The following is a 22370-nucleotide window of genomic DNA, read 5'->3' on the forward strand; positions in this document are numbered from 1 at the left end:
GAGCAAAGAGAGAAAGTCTGCCCCCTACTAGATCCGTTCCCGGATCGGGGGCTGCCCCTTCATGCTGTCTTGGTGGCAGCAGCGGGATTCTTGGCCTGTTTACCTTTGTTCCAAGTCTGGTTAGGTCTCCAGACTGGCTTGGATTGAGCAAAATTCCCCTCCTGCTTTGCAGCAGGGGAGGAGGAAGAGGGACCACCTTTGAAGTTTCGAAAGGAATGAAAATTATTTTGTTTGGTCCTCATCTTATTTGTCTTATCCTGAGGAAGGGCATGGCCTTTTCCTCCAGTGATGTCTAAAATGATTTCGTTCAGTTCAGGCCCGAATAGGGTCTTACCCTTGAAAGGGATGGCTAAAAGCTTAGATTACGATGACACGTCAGCAGTCCAGGACTTAAGCCAAAACGTTCTACGTGCTAAAATGGCAAAACCTGAATTCTTTGCCGCTAATTTAGCCAGTTGAAAAGCGGCATCTGTAATGAAAGAATTAGCTAGCTTGAGAGCCCTAATTCTATCCAGAATATCATCTAATGGCGTCTCAACCTGAAGAGCCTCCTCTAGAGTCTCAAACCAAAAAGCAGCTGCAGTAGTTACAGGAACAATGCACGCTATAGGTTGCAGAAGAAAACCCTGATGAATAAATATTTTCTTTAGGAGACCCTCTAATTTTTTATCCATAGGATCTTTGAAAGCACAACTGTCCTCAATAGGTATAGTTGTACGCTTAGCCAGGGTAGAAACAGCTCCCTCCACCTTAGGGACCGTCTGCCACAAATCCCGCATGGTGTCTGATATGGGAAACATTTTCTTTAAAGTAGGAGGGGGAGAAAAGGGAATACCTGGTCTATCCAACTTAGAAACAATGTCCGAAATCCTCTTAAGGATCGGAAAAACATTAGTGTAGGCAGGAACCTCTAGATATCTGTCCATTTTACACAATTTCTCTGGAACTACAATAGGGTCACAATCATCCAGAGTCGCTAAAACCTCCCTGAGCAACAAGCGGAGGTGTTCTAGTTTAAATTTAGAAGCCGTCATATCTGAGTCTGTCTTAGGGAATATCTTTCCTGAATCAGAAATCTCTCCCTCAGACAGCAAATCCCTCACCCCCAACTCAGAACATTGTGAGGGTACATCGGATATGGCTAATAAAGCATCAGAGGACTCAGCATTTACTCTCACATCAGACTTACTGCGCTTTCCCTGCAACCAGGCAGCTTAGATAAAACCTCTGTGAGGGTAGTATTCATAACTGCGGCCATATCTTGCAGGGTGAAAGAATTAGACGCACTAGAAGTACTTGGCGTCGCGTGTGCGGGCGTTAATGGTTGTGACACTTGGGGAGAATTAGATGGCATAACCTGATTCCCTTCTGACTGAGAATCATCCTGCGACATACTTTTATTAGCTAAAATATGTTCTTTGCAATTTATTGCCCTTTCAGTGCATGAGGGACACATTTTAAGTGGGGATTCCACAATGGCTTCCAAACACATTGAACATTGGCTTTCCTCAATGTCAGACATGTTGAACAGGCTAGTAATGTGAAAAAATAAAAAACGGTACTGCGCCTTTAAGAGAAAAAAAAGCACACACGTTCTGCAAAACTGCTTTATAATACACCAATCGTTTCAAATTTTTATATAAGATTCAATTTATGCAGCTAAGTTTGCCCCACAAAGAAAGGAACACTTAACCCTTTATTGTGAAAACCGGATAGTTAATAAGGCCTAAATCCGGAAAAAACACCCCCTGCACCTCGCCACAACCCTACTGTGGCACCTACCTGCCCTCAAGGATTGGAAAAATGGGGTTAAAGCTTCGATTTGGCCCAACACTTCCACAAGGGCCCACCAGAGTTGGAGCTTGCTGCTTGCTTTGTAAATACAACTGTGCAACTAAGGCGCGAAAATAGGCCCCGCCCATCTCACTCAATTTTTTTTCAGCCTAAATGAACCACGCCAGAGCGGTTCCAAACTAGCCATGTGGGTTCTGAAACCCAAAAAGAAGCCAAGTGTACCCTCAATAAAGTCTCAAAAAACGTTATTGCCAAAAACGTTATCAGCACTCCCAGTTCACAAAACGTTTGCCCACAAACATTCAAACTCAGTGTCAACCATTTTTTATTAGCCCCTTATGCAAGCTAAGTAATAACCCTCTATATTTAGGATTACTGCTTACCCTCTCACTCATGGGGATACTGTCAGCCAATTCTGAAATACCTTACTGCATATAGCATGAAAACGTTCCTCACACTGAAGTTTCTTGTACTTCACAGAATGGCTGAGATCTTAGTGACAAATGCTAAGATCATCAGCCTCCAGGCAGAAGTCTTCATCCATCGGCTGTCTGAGAGTAAATAGTACACACCGGTACCATTTAAAATAAAAAAAACTCTTGCTTGAAGAAAATAAAAACTAACATTTTATCACCTCTTTCACTTTACCCTTCCTAGTACTTAGAGTAGGCAAAGAGAATGAGGGGGGTGGAGCTAAGGGAGGAGCTATATAGACAGCTCTGCTGTGGTGCTCTTTGCCACTTCCTGTTAGCAGGAGGATAATATCCCACAAGTAAAGGATGATTCAGTGGACTCGTCGTACCTTATAGAAGAAATATATATTTATCCACCATGCACAAGAATGGCTCTATTTCACCCTAATTCCCTCCTGTGATATAAGCTATTGGGTATAGGTCCAAGAGTGGCCTATAGACTAGTTGGGAGGTATATTAAATCTAAAAATTGAGGTTTCATATCTATGTTCAGGTGGAAATGTAGATAAACTTGTTCATATCTGTATTATTGCGATATACATTCCTGCAATTGTTGTATATGTGAAAGAACATATGTCTTGTTATATTATATTGTATAAAAACATCAATAAAAATCTTTGATTAAAAAAAAAAAAAAAAAAAACGGCCACCTAACAGGGTCGTACAGAAGAATAAATAAATAGTGGGGACATAGGAGAGCCACCCAAAGGGAGCTTAAGTGTGCTGGTGGAAAAGCTGGGCCCAAAGAGATTATCAATATGGGTCTATAATGGCTAAAAAACAACACATAGTACTGTATTACTAAAGAACGTAGAAATAACACATAGTACTGTATTAATAAGGAGCGTAGAAATAGGGTGAAAAATACAGACAATAAAGAATATATAAAAACATATGTTGTATATAGAAACAGTTTTAATCCAAGGAATAAGTTATTCACAATCTAGAGTAAAATGTTTAAAAAGCAACAATGAAAAACATATGTCAAACATATGACAAAATAAGGGTATAACAAAAAAAAGAGCAATAAAGAGAATAATGTATGATATTAATAAATCTGAGCTCAGATAAAGGGACGTCCCATATATAAAGCATGATATAGTCCCAAAGTCTATACAGTCACAAAGAGTAAAAAATCCAGTGGAAGAAAAAACAAACAGATGCACAAAAACAAAAAAAAGCTAGCTAAACTAAAAGGAAAAGTGCTCACCATCAGTGTTCCCTCTAAGGACACATTTTGTGAGAAGCCCAGCAGTGAAACAGTTAATTAGGTAACCACACCCTGCAGTTAGCAAAGACTACACAGTGCAGACAGCAAGGTAGTTCCCTTATTAACTGTTTTACTGCTGGGCTGCTCACAAAATGTGGTCTTAGAGGGAACACTGCTCACCATATACAAATAGGAACTCGGGCTGGTATTTCACAGGAGGTCAACACATTTCGGCCGACAGAGGCCTTTATCAAGAAATTAGACAGGAGTTGAATTCCACCCAAGAAAGTATCCGTGATACTTCTTTCATTCCTAAAGGACTGCGAGTCCCTCCCTGATGATTGACACAGTTGTGATATTGTCTGTCTGAAAGCGAATGAATTGTTATCTCTTTAATAGTGGCCAAGCCTGAAGAGCTCTGAAAATAGCACAGAGTTCTAAAATATTGATTGGTAACCTCACCTCTAGAGGATTTCAAACCCCTTGTACTGCCAAAGACCCCCAGACAGCTCCCCAACCTGAAAGACTTGCATCTGTTGAGACTACAGTCCAGGAAGGACGAACAAGAGGCCCCTTGCACAATACGATGATGGTCTAACCACCAAGTCAGAGAGAGTTGAATGCTGGGATTTAAGAATATCAATTGTGATATCCGAGTATAATACCTGCACCATTGATTCAACATGCAAAGCTGCAGAGGTCTCATATGAAAACGAGCAAAGGGGATCGCGTCCGATGCTGCAGTCATGAGACCTAAAACTTCCATGCACATAGCCACTGAAGGGAATGATTAAGACTGAAGGTTTCGACAGGCTGAAACCAATTTCATTTGTCTCTTGTCTGTTAAAGACAGAGTCATGGACACTGAATCTATCTGGAAACCTAAAAAGGTGACCCTTGTCTGAGGAATCAAGAAACTCTTTGGTAAATTGATCCTCCAACCATGGCTTTTAAGAAACAACACTTGTTGATTCGTGTGAGATTCTGCTAAATGAAAAGATTGAGCCAGTACCAAGATATCGTCCAAATAAGGATACACCGCAATACCCCGCTGATTACAGATAGAAGGGCACCGAGAACCTTTGAAAAGATTCTTGGAGCTGTCGCTAGGCCAAAAGGAAGAGCGACAAATTGGTAATGCTTGTCTAGAAAAGAGAATCTCAGAAACCGATAGTGATCTGGATGAATCGGAATCTGAAGATAAGCATCCTGTGTGGACATGAAATGACCTTGCTGAATAAAAGGTAAAATAGTCCTTACAGTCACCATCTTGAAAGTTGGGACCCTTACAAAACGATTCAAAAACATTCAGATCCAGAACTGGTCTGAATTAATTTTCTTTCTTTGGGACAATGAAGAGATTTGAATAAAACCCCAGACCCTGTTACTGAAGCGGAACTGGTATAATTACCCCTGTGTGAAACACACTTCAGAAAAGCCTGGGCTTTCACAGGATTTGTTGGAACGTGAGAGGGAAAGAATCTTCTCACAGGAGGTCTTACTCTAAAACCTATTCGATACCCTTGAGAGACAATGCTCAGAATCCACTGATTTTCAACACAATCTGCCCAAATGTCTTGAAATAATTTCAATCTGCCCCCCACCAGCTGAACAGGATTGAGGGCCGCACCTTCATGCAGACTTGGAAGCTGTCTTTGGTTTCTTAAAGGCTTGGATTTATTCCAACTTGAAGACGGCTTCCAATTGGAACCAGAGTCTTTAGGGGAAGCAGTGGTTTTCTGTTCTCTATTCTGACGAAAGGAACGGAAACGATAAGAAGCTTTAGATTTACCCTTAGATTTTTTTTATCTTGAGGCAAAAGAACTCACTTCCCCCCAGTGATAGTGGAAATAAAAGAATCCAACTGAGAACCAAATAAATTATTACCCTGGAAAGATAGAGATACTAATCTAGATTTAGATACCATGTCAGCATTCCAAGATTTAAGCCATAAGGCTCTTCTAGCTAAAATAGCTAAAGACATAGATTTTAACATCAATCTTGATGATATCAAAAATAGCATCACCGATAAAATGATTAGCATGTTGAAGCAAACGAATAATGCTAGACAAATCAGGATCTGCTCCTGATGTGCTAGGCTTTCCAACCAAAAAGTTGATGCAGCTGCAACACCATAGAAATGGCAGGCCTGAAAATATAGCCAGAATGCAAATAAGCTTTCCTTAGAAAAGATTCAATCTTCCTATCTAAATACAAGAAGTACTATCTTCCATAGGAATAGTAGTACGTTTGAAAAGAGTAGAAATAGCCCCATCAACCTTAGGAACTTTTCCCAAAACTCCAACTTAGCCACTGGTAAAGGATATAGCTTCTTGAACCTAGAAGGCTTAAAATAAGCACCAGGCTTAGACCATTCCTTAGTAATCACATCAGAAACAGCACACGGAACAGGAAAAACCACAGGAGTAATCACAGGAGGTTTAAAAACAGAATTTAAATGCTTACTGGATTTTTTAGATTAGACTCCTCAATATCTAAGGTAACCAATACTTCTTTCAATAAAGAAAGAATATATACAATCTTAAAAAGATAAGATTTATCAATTTCAATGTCTGAAGTAGGATCTTTTGAACCATAGAGATCCTTCAGAGGAGGATATTTCAGTATGTTGTCGGTCATTACAAATTTCATCAGACTTATGAGAAGTTTTAAAAGACCTTTTACGTTTATTAGAAAGTGGAATAGCAGACATAGCCTTCTGTATCGCATCAGCAATATAATTTTTCATATCAACAGGGATATCATGTACATTAGATGTTGAGGGAACAACAGGTGCTGTACTAGTACTAATAGAAACATTATCGGCATGCAAAAGCTTATCATGATAACTGTTATATAATATAGCTGGAGATATAATCTTAGCTTGCTTACAACAGATACACGTACCTTTGGTAGAACTGTGTTCAGGCAGCATGGTTCCTACAGTAGCTTCTGAGGCAGGGTCAGATTGAGACATCTTTGCAAAAATGTAAAAGAAAAAATAACATTTAAACAAATATCCAATTTCCTCATATAGCAGTTTCAGGAATGGGAAAATATGCTAAATAGGCAGAAAAGCAAACAGCATAGCCCTCTAGAATATAAAGAGAGCAAAAGCATAAAAGAAGTGGGGTAAAATAACTAAATATTTGGCGCCAAGTATGACGCACAACGCAAATAGTAATGAAAATTTTTTGCCGCCAACCAACATCCAGAAATAACACAACTCACGTCATAACAAGCGCAACTACCCGCCAAACAACTTAACGTCAACAAAGACGCAGGAAATGACAAAACTTATGCCACTGTAGATGAAAATTCGCGCCAAGAATGATGCAATAAATAATAGCATTATTGTGCCCTCACAAGCCTAGTTTGCCCACGAAAATAAGGAAAAGCAAGCCAAATTGGAAAAAAAGACTAAACCCTAGGTAAAAATAACTCCCTAAAACATGATTCCCATACTGAAACTGCCAGACTGCAAAGGGAAATACACATAGACCTGACTAATGACAAATATAAGTAAATACATATATTTAAAACTTTATATTAAAACATAAAGCGCCAAACATAGCTGACAGTGTCTTAAATAATGATACATACTTACGGAAAGACACCCATCCACATATAGCAGATAGCCAAACCAGTACTGAAAACTATCAGCAGAGGAAATGGTATATAAGAGTATACCGTCAATCTGAAAAGGGAGGTAGGAGATGAATCCCTACGACCAATAACAGAGAACCCTTGAAAAGATTTCCCATGAGTGGAACCATAAAAATCAACAGGCTATACTCTCTTCACATCCCTCTGACAAACACTGTACTCAGAGGAATTGGGCTTCAGAATGCTTAGAAGCACTTATCATAGAAGAAATCATAGAAATCAAGCACAAACTTACTTCATCACCTCCATAGGAGGCAAAGTTTGTAAAACTAAGGTGTGAGTGTGGTGGGAGGTGTATTTATAGGCATTTTGAGTTTTGGGAAACTTTGCCCCCTCCTGGTAGGAATGCATATCCCATATGTCACTAGCTCATGGACTCTTTCCATTTACATGAAAGAAAATAAAATATTTGGGTTCAGTATCCCTTTAATTTTTTGTAACATAAAAAAACACCAGTTTATTATAGGTTACTTTTCACATAATATATCTAACAAAAGCAAAATAAATTATTTTGAAAGAGGTTTTAACTGAAAACATTTTACATTTAGGAAAAGATCATCCAAGTACTTACAATGAACTGTTCAATATCTCTTTCCAAGCCCACATTGGGCAGATCAGGCATCATGTGAGAAACTACTTTGAAGCCAGCATCTTTAGACAGGTGGAACGACTCACACACGGCTTTCACGGTGTGTCCCCTGAAACACAAATACAATACAGTGACAATACTGCCATAAGTTGATTGCTAAGGATGTGACTTCTCTTTGATACCCAGAGTTTGCACTAAATATTGTCTTGGTCTTTTTCTGCAGTCTCTATGTCACCAAATACATCATGAGCACAGGATTTTAGGCTTAGAGGACCAGTAAATACAATTTGCATAATGAACAAAAACATGATAAAAACAAACTGCAACAGCACTTAGTCAGAACAAATTACAAACTTATGTCTATTTCCCCTCCTTCTGTATCATGTGACAGCCACCCGCCAATCACAAATGCATATACGTATATTCTGTGAATTCTTGTACATGCTCAGTAGCAGCTGCCGACTTAAAAAGAGCAAAAATAAAATATTTTTTTAATGAAAGTAAATTGGCAAGTTGTTTAAAATTGCATGCTTTATCTGAACCCTGAAAATTCAATTTTGACTTGAGTGTCCCTTTAAAAAAATGAAACCTTCTAAATTGTTAGCTCATGTCATTTTTGTTTTAGTAAGTATAGATAACTTGGTGTTTAACCCATTCAAAGTAAAACTGGGGCGATGCTATCCTTGCAGTTCCCAAGCAGAATACGGTCAGCAATCGGCATGTCACGAACAGCCAATGACTAACGCTCATGCACTGCTGAGAAGCTGCAAGACTAGCAGATACCGAGCAGGACTTTATTCCCATTTTCAGGTGTTAAAACACATAGTTACAAATGCAAAAATGACAAGTACTAAAGAATTCTAAGAAATTTAAGGAATCCAATTGTCAAATAAACGATCCTAAGCACTAAGGTTAACTTAGTGATTTTTTTTTTTTATATATATATTTTAAATTAATTTTATACTTTTATGCAAATTAAACCATAACACTACCATCTCTAGTTTCAAGAAGCTGTGAGATTTGAATACAGTTACAAAAATGTTTAATTTTCATAAAGGACCAATAAAAATAGGTTAGAAACGCACACACTTATAAGTGAGCCCTTCTATTCACATAAAGGAACATTACATTAATTTTATATGCACATTAGCAATAAACCAATGCATTGCAAAAGATCTGCATAAAAAAAAAAGTGTAATAGTGTTTCAAACGGTCATTGTTTTGCATTTTTCTACAGTTCAGGGACTTGTGTGTTTATATTATTATAGCGCCGCGGAATCTGTTGGCGCTCTACAAATAACTGAAAATAATATCTCCTTTACTGTGGCCAATCCAGCTCCTGCACTAATCAGCCAATCACTGTGTAGTTTGTAAGAGTGTAACTCTAAATAGTGCAGGATTCAGGTGCCAAAATATAAATATAAAATAAGTCTGTCTAAGAGATTTATAGAGGGGTTAAACTATAACAAAATAACTAGCTAGAATATACTTTCAAAAAGAAATTTAAGGGACTTTAAACACACTTGATTACAATATTTTCTGCTATGTTTTAAAAAAATTAAAATACTCGGGGAGTATGAAGAATTTGCTTACTGCAATTGTTTCTCATCAGCTAAACTCCACCCACAAGTTGCCTTATTTGAATGAACCATTTAGGACTTACTGAAGTAGACACAGCGAGCTACTGTCATTTTGTTAGCAAAAGTGCAATGGTTTTGATATTTCTTATCTGATAAACTCTGTTGAGGCCAATTAGAAACAGATAAATGTCAATCTGCGGTGTGCACTACCAATCCTCAGAATGAAAAACTCTTCATTTTCAGAGTTAAATCACAGGAAAGGTGGGCAAAATAAATAATGATATTGCAGTCTCTAATTTGTTAGAACATGCAATGTTTGCACTATTGACGCTTCACCTCTGTGTTTAAACCTCACCAAAGAAAAACAGACAGTGAGCGAATCAAGAGAGATAATAATAATGATAATAATAATAATAATAATAATAATAATAATAATAATGTTTTATCCTCTTTGCAGAGGTTAAACACACAAAGTTGGAGCCTACAAAAGAAAAAAATATTAAAGGGATATGAAACCCAAAATATTTATTTTGTGATCCAGACAATTTTAAACAATTTTCTAACTTACTTTTATTAGCATTTTTCTTTGTTCCTTTGGTATCTTTTGTTGAAAAGCATGGACATAAGCTCAGGAGCCGGCCCATATCTGGAGCACTAGATGGCAGCACTATTTCCTGACATGTAGTGCTCCAGACACCTAGGTATCTCTTCAACAAACAATACCGTAGGAACAAAGTAAATTTGATAATAGTAAGTAAATTGGAAAGGTTTTTTTTTTAAATGGTTTGCTCTGTCTAAATCACAAAAGAAAATGTTTGTGTTTCATATCCCTTTAAACATTTTATATTATCTCAGTGTCCCTTTAAGGGCAGTATGTTATGCATGGGCCATCATCTATCTATGGACTACACTATGAAAACGTCCTCTTCTCCATATTCTAAACCATACATGTTCATCCTCAGCATGGGAGTGATTACATTCTAAATATTTCAAACACAAACTTTATGGTTCCAAATTTATCATCAGTTTGTTTACCTACAGCACCATAACTTACAATACAATTAAATACATAATAATAAATAATACAATTCCAGCGCTACTGAATTTTGCGGCGCTATACAAATAAATGATAATAATAATTAAAAAAAGATAGCCACATCTTAAGCCACTTATTTCCCTTAAAGGGACATAAAACCTAAAATGTTCTTTCATGATTCAAAAAAAAAAAAAAAACCAAACACTGGAATAACAAATATAATACACAACCATTTAAAAAAAAATTCTGTTATACATCCCGAAGGCTGATGCTTTTCCCAAATGAGTTAAAGGGATATTCACAGTATTCTGGAAAAGGCTTGGTAAGGGTCCACAACCCCATTTTTCCAATACTGTGCATATCCAATTACCTTATTTGGTAAAGTGTCAGCTTCTGCGAGTGCTCTCTCTCATCGCAGAAACTGAAGGGTCTCTGCAGAAAGAACGGCAGTTAAAATTATTTTTTTGCCCGCACTTTTAATTTCTGCCTGCAGGTGTCAATGTTCCGTTCTCTCTCAATGTAAGTATTTGCTCCCTTCCTCTCTTTTCAATTTCCTCTCACTTCTTGAACTTCAGTGCGGTACAGGGAAACAGCACATTGCATAAAAGGTAAGTCAGGGCTTAACAAATGTATTCTAGGAGTAAAGGATCCAACCATAATACTTAGCAGACCAATTTCTTTTCTGTTCTCAAATAAATGTGTGTGTGTGTGTATGGTGTGTGTGTATATGGTGTCTGTGTGTGTATGTTGTGTGTGTATATGGTGTCTGTGTGTATATGTTGTGTGTGTATATGGTGTCTGTGTGTATATGTTGTGTGTGTATATGGTGTCTGTGTGTGTATGTTGTGTGTGTATATGGTGTCTGTGTGTATATGTTGTGTGTGTATATGGTGTCTGTGTGTATATGTTGTGTGTGTATATGGTGTCTGTGTGTATATGTTGTGTGTGTATATGGTGTCTGTGTGTGTATGTTGTGTGTGTATATGGTGTCTGTGTGTATATGTTGTGTGTGTATATGGTGTCTGTGTGTATATGTTGTGTGTGTATATGGTGTCTGTGTGTATATGTTGTGTGTGTATATGGTGTCTGTGTGTATATGTTGTGTGTGTATATGGTGTCTGTGTGTGTATGTTGTGTGTGTATATGGTGTCTGTGTGTATATGTTGTGTGTGTATATGGTGTCTGTGTGTATATGTTGTGTGTGTATATGGTGTCTGTGTGTATATGTTGTGTGTGTATATGGTGTCTGTGTGTGTATGTTGTGTGTGTATATGGTGTCTGTGTGTATATGTTGTGTGTGTATATGGTGTCTGTGTGTATATGTTGTGTGTGTATATGGTGTCTGTGTGTATATGTTGTGTGTGTATATGGTGTCTGTGTGTATATGTTGTGTGTGTATATGGTGTCTGTGTGTGTATGTTGTGTGTGTATATGGTGTCTGTGTGTATATGTTGTGTGTGTATATGGTGTCTGTGTGTATATGTTGTGTGTGTATATGGTGTCTGTGTGTATATGTTGTGTGTGTATATGGTGTCTGTGTGTATATGTTGTGTGTGTATATGGTGTCTGTGTGTATATGTTGTGTGTGTATATGGTGTCTGTGTGTATATGTTGTGTGTGTATATGGTGTCTGTGTGTATATGTTGTGTGTGTATATGGTGTCTGTGTGTATATGTTGTGTGTGTATATGGTGTCTGTGTGTATATGTTGTGTGTGTATATGGTGTCTGTGTGTATATGTTGTGTGTGTATATGGTGTCTGTGTGTATATGTTGTGTGTGTATATGGTGTCTGTGTGTGTATGTTGTGTGTGTATATGGTGTCTGTGTGTATATGTTGTGTGTGTATATGGTGTCTGTGTGTATATGTTGTGTGTGTATATGGTGTCTGTGTGTATATGTTGTGTGTGTATATGGTGTCTGTGTGTATATGTTGTGTGTGTATATGGTGTCTGTGTGTATATGTTGTGTGTGTATATGGTGTCTGTGTGTATATGTTGTGTGTGTATATGTTGTGTGTGTATATGGTGTCTGTGTGTATATGTTGTGTGTGTATATGGTGTCTGTGTGTATATGTTGTGTGTGTATATGGTGTCTGTGTGTATATGTTGTGTGTGTATATGTTGTGTGTGTATATGGTGTCTGTGTGTATATGTTGTGTGTGTGTATGGTGTGTGTGTATATGGTGTCTGTGTGTATATGTTGTGTGTGTATATGGTGTCTGTGTGTATATGTTGTGTGTGTATATGGTGTCTGTGTGTATATGTTGTGTGTGTATATGGTGTCTGTGTGTATATGTTGTGTGTGTATATGGTGTCTGTGTGTATATGTTGTGTGTGTATATGGTGTCTGTGTGTATATGTTGTGTGTGTATATGGTGTCTGTGTGTATATGTTGTGTGTGTATATGGTGTCTGTGTGTATATGTTGTGTGTGTATATGGTGTCTGTGTGTATATGTTGTGTGTGTATATGGTGTCTGTGTGTATATGTTGTGTGTGTATGTGTTCCCACAGTGTCAGTATGCTTGGGAACCTGCTCTACTGTACTGCTGGGGTCTATATACTTATTTTAGAGGGGCTGCTGCTCCATGCTTATACTGCTGATGTATACTATATGCTTCCTAAAAACAACTGCACATATGCAATTTGAAATAGCTAACTGAAAAATATTAAACATGCACTACTAAACTGTCAAACAAGAAAAAAGCTAAATGGACAAGAAGAAAGCTGTGGGTGGAGCTTGGTGGACATTTTCAGTTGCTAACTAACGATGATTATTTAAAAGTTTCACGTACTTCTTACAAGCTTCTAGATGTGGAACCTGTTGCAAGAGGTTTGTCTGGTATGCAACAATAAGTAATAAAGAATAAGTATTGGGTCTAGACTGTCCCTTTAAGTAGCCGATCTACCTCAACTACTCCGCTCAGCCAGTCTCTGCACTGGCTCCCCATACACTCCAGAATTCAATTCAAAGTATTAACCTTAACCTATAAAGCACTCAACAGCCTCAGTCCCAACTATATTTCTTCTCTCATTTCCAAATACTCACTGAGCTGTCCTCTTCAATCAACCTCTGAATTGCGTCTCTCCACTCCTATTATCTCTCTTATCACAAAAATTTGTCATTGTATACCCCTCTCTCTATGGAATTTTGCGGCAATATACATAAAAAAGATAATAATTCTAACTTGAGACTTTAAGACACTATGACAATATACTCTGTGGGCCTTTACAAAATGACATGAGCCGCCTAGTGTTTTTGCAGTGTCGTAATGGTAGCAGTGGGTAAAATTGTCTTGATTGCACAAATATTTTCACTTTTTTAATAAGTTTAATATAGTAGTGTGTAATTTACTTGCACCTTCTACACACCTGATGCTGAATAAAAGTGTTCTCCCCTTGACCTTTTTAGCTTGTGCATTACCCGGCTAATTTTACTGACCACCCGGCTAAACTTTTAGCCAATATTAAAAAATGTTACTGCTATAAGGGCTACCTAATTCCTGTAATTATGAGGAATAAGGGTACAACAACTGGGCCTTGTTTAATTAAACAAAAAAATATTCGAAGTTATGAGTTTGCGATATTAGCAAAAAAACAAATTATGCTTACCTGATAATTTCATTTCCATCGATGGGAGGATAGTCCACTGCTTCATTCATTACTTGTGGGAATTAAGAACCTTGCCAGCAGGAGGAGGCAAAGACACCCCAGCCAAAGGCTTAAACACTTCCCTTAAACACTCCCCTCATCCCCCAGTCATTCTGCCAAGGGAACAAGGAAGAGAAATTTCGGGGTATAAATGGTGCCAGAAGAATAAAATTAAATTTAGGTCTCCCGACCGGAGAATCAACCAGGTGCAGTGGACTCTCCTCTTATCAATGGAAATTAAATTATCAGGTAATCATAGTTTATGTTTTCCATCTTAATGGGAGGAGAGTCCACTGCTTCATTCATTACTTGTGGGAACAAATAACCAAGTTCTAGAGGACACTGAATGAAAAAAAAAAAAAGGAGGGTAAAAAGAGACGGACCCTATACTGAGGGCACCAAAGCCTGCAGAACCTTTCTCCCAAAAACTGCTTCCACCGAAGCAAAAACGTCAAATTTATAAAACTTTGCAAAAGTATGTAAGGAAGACCAAGTGGCTGCCTTACAAATCTGCTCCATAGAGGCCTCATTCTTAAAGGCCCAAGAAGAGGCCACAGCTCTAGTCGAGCGAGCCGTAATCCTCTGAGGAGGCTTGTGTCCCGCTGTCTCATATGCCAGATGGATCATACTCCTCAACCAAAATGATAGAGAAGTGGAAGAGGCCCTTTGCCCTCTGTGCTTCCCCAAACACACAACAAATAAGGACGAAGTCTGTCTAAACTCTTTCGTGGCCTGAAGATAAAACTACAATGCCCTAAACACGTCCAAATTATGAAGTAACCTGTCCTTCGAAGAAGAAGGGCTAGGATACAAAGAAGGAAAAACTATTTCCTGATTGATGTTACGACTAATCACTATCTTGGGAAGGAATCCCAATCCAGTGCGAAGAACAGCCTTATCGGCATCAAAAACCAAGTAGGGAGGCTCACATTGCAAGGCCGCCAGCTCAGAGACTCTGCGTGCCGATGCAATAGCCAGTAGTAACAGGACTTTCCATGAAAGAACGTTAATGTCAAGAGCATGCATAGGCTCAAACGGAGCCCTCTGCAAAACCTTAAGAACCAAGTTTAAGCTCCAAGGAGAAGCCGGATTCCTGAAGAAAGGTCTGATCCTAACCAGAGCCTGAACAAAGGACTGAATGTCAGGAAGCTCCGCAAGCTTCCTATGCAACAGTACGGATAAAGCCGAAATCTGTTTCCTTAGAGAACTGGCGGCAAGACCTTTATCCAGACTATCCTGGAGAAAAGCCAAGAAGATCCTGGATACCATGACCTTATGCCAGGGATATCCTTGCTCCTCACACCAGGACAAGTAGGTCCTCCACACCTTGTGGTAGATGCTATGAGTGAAGGCTTCCTGGCCTGAACGAGTGTGTCAATCACTATTACCGAAAATCCTCTCTTGGCTAAGACTAGTCGTTCAATCTCCACGCAGTCAGACTCAGAGAATCAAGATTTTGATGTAAAAACGGACCTTGAACAAGCAAATTCCTGCGACAAGGTAACCTCCACGGCGGTGATGATGACATCGAAACCAGATCTGCAAACCACATCCTCCGCGGCCACGATGGAGCAATCAGAATAGCCAAAGCTTGCTCCTGCTTGATGCGGGCCACTACCCGAGGTAGAAGAGGTAACGGTGGAAATATGTAAATCAGGTTGAAGTTACAGGGTACCGCCAAGGCATTTATCAGCTCCGCCTGGGAATCCCTGGGTCGCGACCCGTATCTGGGTAGCTTGCAATTGAGTCTGGATGCCATGAGATCTATCTCCGGCATCCCCCATCTGGCGCATATCTCCGCAAACATCTTGGGATGGAGGGACCATTCCCCTGGATGAAACGTCTGTCTGCTCAGAAAATCCCCTTCCCAGTTGTCCACACCCAGAATGTGGATCGCTAATAGCGAACAATTTTGAGTCTCCACTCACTCCAGAATTCAAGATACTTCCCTCATGGCTAGGGGGGAGCTTCTCGTCCCCCCCCTGATGGTTTATGTAAGCCACCGAGGTAATGTTGTCTGACTGGAATCTGATGAATCGGGACAACCCCAGAAGTGGCCAAGCCCTCAGAGCGTTGAATATCGCTCGAAGTTCCAAAGTATTTATAGGTAGACTCGACTCTTCTCGAGACCATCTGCCCTGTGCCCTTTTGGCACCCCAAACAGCTCCCCATCCTGATAGACTTGCATCCATGGTCACAATTTCCCAGGATGGTCTCAAAAAGGATGTCCCCTAAGACAACTGCCCCGGTCGGGTCCACCAAGATAGTGACTCCCTTACCGGGCTGCTTAGAGATATCTGTTGAGAAAGATCTGAATGATCGCCGTTCCATAGTCAACATGCACAGCTGAAGAGGCCTGAGATGAAACCTGGCGAATGGAATGACATCTATGCTGGATACCATGAGTCCGATCACCTCCATACACCTGGCCACAGATGTCCTGGAAGATGTCTGGAGAGCTAGACAGTTGGACGCAAGCTTGCAACGTCTCTGATCTGTCAAAAATATCTATTATCGTACCCAGGAATTCCTCCCTGTTGCTGGGGACCAATGAACTCTTTCCTTCGTTTATCTTCCACCCATGGGACCGAAGACGGAGGAGAGCTCTCGAGTGATCCTCCACAAGACTGTGGAACGGAGACTGAACCAGGATATCGTCCAGATAAGGAGCCACTGCAATTCATCTGGCTCTCGCTACTGCGAAAAGAGCTCCCAGAACCTTTGTGAAGACTCTTGGGGCAGTCGCCAGACCAAACGGAAGGACCACAAACTGAAAGTGCTGGTCCAGGAAGGCAAACCTTAGAAACCTGAAGTGATCCTTGTGGATTGGAACATGAAGGTAAGCATCCTTCAGGTATATAGTCGTCATGAATTGCCCTTACTGAACCAGTGGCAAAATCGACCTGATTGTCTCCATCTTGAACGATGGGACTGACAAAAATTTGTTTAGGGCCTTTAGGTCCAGAATTGGACAAAACGTGCCCTCCTTCTTTGGGACCACGAAAAGGTTTGCATAATACCCCAGACCTCTTTCTGCCAGAGGGACTGGGACAATTACACCGAGAGATGAGAGATCCCTCACACACCCCAGGAAGGCGTCTCTCTTTTCTGGTCTTGAAGATATGTTTGACAGGAGGAATCTGCCTCTGGGCGGATAAGACTTGAAACCTATCCTGTAGCCCTGGGAAACGACCACCAGAACCCAAGGGTCTATAACGTCTCCTCTCCAAGCCTCCGTAAACAGAGATAGTCTGCCCCCTACATGGTCTGAAGATGGACCACGGGCTGGCCCTTCATGCCGACTTTGATTCAGTGGATTTCTTGTTCTGCTTGGACTTGTCCCAAGAGTTAGGTGGCTTCCAAGATCCCTTGGAATGCTCCAATTTCGCAGCAGCCTGCTGGCACTGAGACTTGTCCGCACGAAAGGGATGAAAAGTAGATCCCTTAGGCTTAGCCTTCTTATCCTGAGGCAAGAAGGCACCCTTGCCACCCGTGACCGTAGATATGATAGAATCCAAGCCCGGACCAAACAAAACTTTCCCCTTGAATGGGAGGGAAAGCAAACGAGACTTGGAAGTCATGCCAGCAGACTATGACTTAAGCCACAGAGCCCTGTGGGCTAAAACAGAAAACCCTGATGTCGTAGCATTCAGGCGAATAATCTGCATGTTAGCATCACAAATAAACTAATGAGCCACTCTTAAGGCATTGATTCATTCTAAAATCTCATTGAGAGGAGTCTCCACCTCGACCATTGCTGATAGAGCGTCACACCAGTAGCCGCACCAGCCACCGCAGCGACCGCCGCCGGTTGAAAAACGAACCCCGTAAGTTGGAACATCTTCCGCAACATGGACTCCATCTTTTTATCCATGGGTTCCTTGAAAGAGGAGCTATCCTCTAGCGGAATAGTCGTTCTCTTAGCGAGCGTGGAGATAGCACCGACCACCTTATGGAAGGTTCCCCACAGTTCAAGCTGCACGTCTGGGACGGGGAAAAGCTTTTTAAAAGAAGAAGAGGACCAAGTTTCTCCAAATTATTCTTAATATTGTTAGCCATTTTGACTGGAACCGAGAAGGCCTGGGGTACTACCCTGTCCTCATAAATCCGATCCAGTTTAGGGATCGAAGGTTCCTCCGGAGTTTCGGTTCCGGAACCTCCAACGTAGCAAGCACCTCTTTCAGCAGAAAGCGTAAATGTTTCGCATAAATGGCCACAAAAACTGCCGTCTGTAATTGATCGGCGAAGTCCGGAGGCCAAAGGGCCTCTCCCACAAGAGGATTAGTAGTGCCCTGGGGAACTGCTTGTGTAATCTGAGATGATTGCAGGGAACGCACCTCGCGGGGTGGCGAACCCTCAGAGGTGGAAGGCTCAGTTGTACTAAATATCTTATTCTTTTTGGAAATAGCAATATTGTCAAAGCATGTGGAACAGAGTTGCGTAGGCGGCTCGACTAATGGGTTTAGATAAAGAGGGAGTATCCTCTAACATATCAGAGTCCTCCATAGCTTGCGCCTTTATTGCAGACTTGATCAAAAAATAAATGGCACCTTTATATCCCAATGGCCGGGGCACTCATCACCTCCTATGACCCGGTCTACAAGAAACAGCCTTCGTCTACTCCGAACACAGGTCGAGAAAGAGGAAGTTGCAGAGGCCACACCCGGTCACATGGAGTGTCATGCAGGACCACCCCTGAACTCTAGAGAAAAACGTACCAAAAGGCCCGCCTCAATCCCTCGCTATGAACTGTGTTCCACACTGACAGAGCATCATCTCACACAAATGCAGTAAAAAACACAATATTATGCATAATAAACCCCCCCTTTTCAATAGCACCCTTCCGAGGGTATTACCCTAGATTCTATAAAGATAAAAGGAGCCACACTGTGACCCTGTCTTCAAGCGTTATCAAATATATAAATGAAACTATCTTACCAGAATAAACACTGTGGAACAGAAACACGGCCCTTAAAGTGTGACAGGTTAGTAGCATCGCTCCTGACAGGGACTTGAGAGAAGAAAAGCAGGCAGCGAAACTCATCAACGCTGATTGCTAATGGAGCTGTTAAACAGAGTTGGGATGGGTTCACAGAAAGACTCTCCCTGCATCTACGGACTCTAATATTCACCCATGCTCTCACTGAGAGGCTGACAGGGCTACTTAAAACTCCAGTCCCATTTCCAAGAGTACTACCCTCCATAAGAGACTACTCCGATCACCCGAAACTTCTCTGCCAACCTCCTGTGACAAAAGGCAAAGAATGACTGGGGGATGAGGGGAGTGGGGGAGGTATTTAAGCCTTTGGCTGGGGTGTCTTTGCCTCCTCCTGTTGGCCAGGTTCTTAATTCCTACAAGTAATGAATAAAGCAGTGGACTCTCCTCCCATTAAGATGGAAATATATTCCATCACCGCCTCACTGAGGGAAACTGCCAGTCTTGCAATATTGGTCCATTCCCACAAGGTAGTGAATGCTCTGTATTGTTTACTTGTGTTTGTTTTATATTGTTTTTTGGCCTTAAAGTTCTTTTGTTTTATGAAAAGAGAGATGTAAAGTCACCAGTACATTTTTGCAAGTGATCTGCACGTCACAGCTAAGTCATTAGTATTTCTCTGCCGCAACTTTTTTTAATTTAATTTTAAAAAGCGATATGAAACCCAATTTTTTATTTTATGATTTAGATAGAACATGCAATTTTAAACAACTTTCTAATTTACTTCTATTATCAGATTTGCTTTGTTTTCTTGGTATTGTTTGTTGAAGGATCAATAGTGCACTACTGGGAGTTAGCTGAACACATCAGGAGAGCCAATGAAAAGAGGAATAAATATATGTGTAGCCGCTAATTAGCAGCTAGCTCCCAGTAATGCATTACTGCTTCTTAGCCTACCTAGATATTCTTTTCAACAAAGGATACCATGAGGATATTGCATGCTCTATCTGAATCATTAAAGAAATGTTTAGGGTTTTATGTATACACTTTACTCTTCACTAACTTCTATAATGTTAATGTTTGATGGTCAGTATTCATTACGTTTGTTTCTTTTATGAACAAGAGAGCTGAAGTCACTTGTCTTCCTCTGCAGATTAGGTGATGATGCTCTATACTCTGCACTAATTTCTGTCCGGTTATTGTTTGACATATATCATATGTATATCTCTTAATAAAAAAACTCTTCTCAGCTCAAGTAGGAATTAAATATCTAACCAACCTAACCAATAAAGGGCCAGATTAAAAGTGGTGCGCAAAATATCGCTTTCGCTAATTCAGTATTAGCGCTCCACTTTTTTAATACCAGCAAACGCAAATGTGCGCTGGTGGTACTCCGAGTTAGGTGCAATCCGAACACGACCTCTCATTCACATTGCAGGGAAGCATTGCCCTCACGAGAGCGTGCTTCCATAGACTCCAATGGAAGCCTCATTCCCATGCTGTCATACACGGCACAGAAGCTAAGAGCAGCGAAGGTGGCAAGTCATGCAGTGATGATTTAAAACTTAGTAAACAATGTAGTAATGCAGTGAGTAATTCCAGCAGAATGCTTGGATGTATTGGTAAAGGTATTTGCAGCAGAAATAGTAAGGTTCTTATGCCACTTTATAGATCATTAGTTAGGCCTCATCTTGAGTATTGTGTGCAGTTCTGGAGGCCATATCTTGAGAGGATATTAACAAACTTGAATCTGTGCAAAGGAGGGCTACCAAAATGGTACATGGTCTAAAAAATAAAACTTACCAGGAGAGGTTCAATGACCTAAATATGTATAGCTAGAGGAGAGAAGGGAAAGAGGTGATATGATAGCAACTTTCAAGTATATTAAAGGGCTTAGTAAAACTGAGGCTGTGGGTATTTTACATAAAATGGAAAATTCAAGAACAAGGGTAGTAGATTCTGGAGTAACTTGAGAAAGCACTTCTTTACAGAAAGGGTGATTTATGGAATAAACTTCCTCAAGAGGTAGTAATGACAAACACTGTGGCCTTTGGGGGACTTTAAAGGGACACTAAACCCAAAAAAATTCTCTCATGATTCAAGTAGAGAATACAATTTTAAACAACATTCCAATTTACTTGTATTATCTCATTTGCTTCATTCCTTAGATATTGTTTGCTGAAGAAATAGCAATTCACATGTGTGAGCCAATCACACGAGGCATCTATGTGCAGCAACCAATCAGCAGCCACTGAGCCTATCCAGATATGCTTTTCAGCAAAGTATATCAAGAGAATTAAGCAAATTAGATAATAGAAGTAAATTAGAAAGTTGTTAAAAATTGTACTCTCTTTCTAAATCTTGAAAGAAAAAATTTGGGTTTCATGTCCCTTTAAGAATGCCTGGGAAAAGCATAAGTCCTACGAACTAGATGAGTTTATACTGTACTTTAAGATAATATCGGGCAGACTTGCTGGGCCTATGGCTCTTATCTGCCGTCAATATCTAAGTTTCTATGAGTAGCAAATTTAAATATATATGTATATGCTTATAAACATATACAGTATATTTATGTGTTAATATCTGTATATACACACAGCTGCCGGTAGTAATAACCAGACTCTTGTAATGGCTGGTTATTTATCGAGCACTCACAAACAGGTGAATTAACCAGTTTGCGGGTGCGCAGTAAATTTGCTCTCCAACTAGTCCAAAATATTCTAAACTAATCCTCAAGGGTATTTTCAATGTCAGATATACTTCTATAGCAACTCCTATTGGAACATTTTATACTAAGATATTTTCTTAAGATTACATGTATAGCATTGACACTTGTGATGACGATTCGTCTTTATTGTTATTTGTTTTGAAAAATACTTATACAAAAAAATAAATATTTAAAATGAACCACAATTATAGCAATGTAGGTGTGATACCCCTGGCAAAATTCGCTCAGTGCAGTAAAAAAACAAACACATAAAATACTAATTTTTGATAAGCTCAGAGAAACAAACATTTATGAGCCCTGATACAACACAAAAAAATGTGGCTGGCAGCTACTTTCTAGTGATTGCTATAATTAAGATCTTGTGAAGCTGGACTCCCACTCCTTTAAATAAGTGGGCCTACCACCATTTAGCGAAATGGACCACTCAGTGCAGTAGAATTGCATAATTACCAAGTGCATAATAAAAAGACAATGATTTAACACCTCAGATTTTCAAATAAGCAGTGATTTATTTTTTTCAGATAAATTTATTTTTTTCTCCCATTTTCTGCCCCCCCATATCATGTGACAGACATCAGCCAATCACAGACTAGTAAACATATACCCTGTGAGAAAGTGTGAATATAAAAAGACTGTGCTAAAATGTAATATAAGTAAATTGGAAAGTGTCTTAAAACTGCTGCTCTTTCTGAATCATACAAGTTTATAT

The 22370-nt window shown here is 39.9% G+C and overlaps 1 protein-coding gene across 1 annotated transcript in view; it reads right to left on the reverse strand.

The window, feature by feature from the left end:
* The window catches only part of ELP3 (elongator acetyltransferase complex subunit 3), a 625666-nt gene that overhangs the window by 309009 nt on the left and 294287 nt on the right, over positions 1 to 22370 (reverse strand). The window contains exon 9 of the mRNA XM_053709529.1: positions 7715 to 7841. Coding sequence (XP_053565504.1) covers positions 7715 to 7841 — 127 coding nt within the window. The remainder of the gene's footprint in view (positions 1 to 7714; positions 7842 to 22370) is intronic.

This window comes from Bombina bombina, chromosome 4 (assembly GCF_027579735.1).
Source record: "Bombina bombina isolate aBomBom1 chromosome 4, aBomBom1.pri, whole genome shotgun sequence".
Taxonomy (NCBI): Eukaryota; Metazoa; Chordata; class Amphibia; order Anura; family Bombinatoridae; genus Bombina; species Bombina bombina.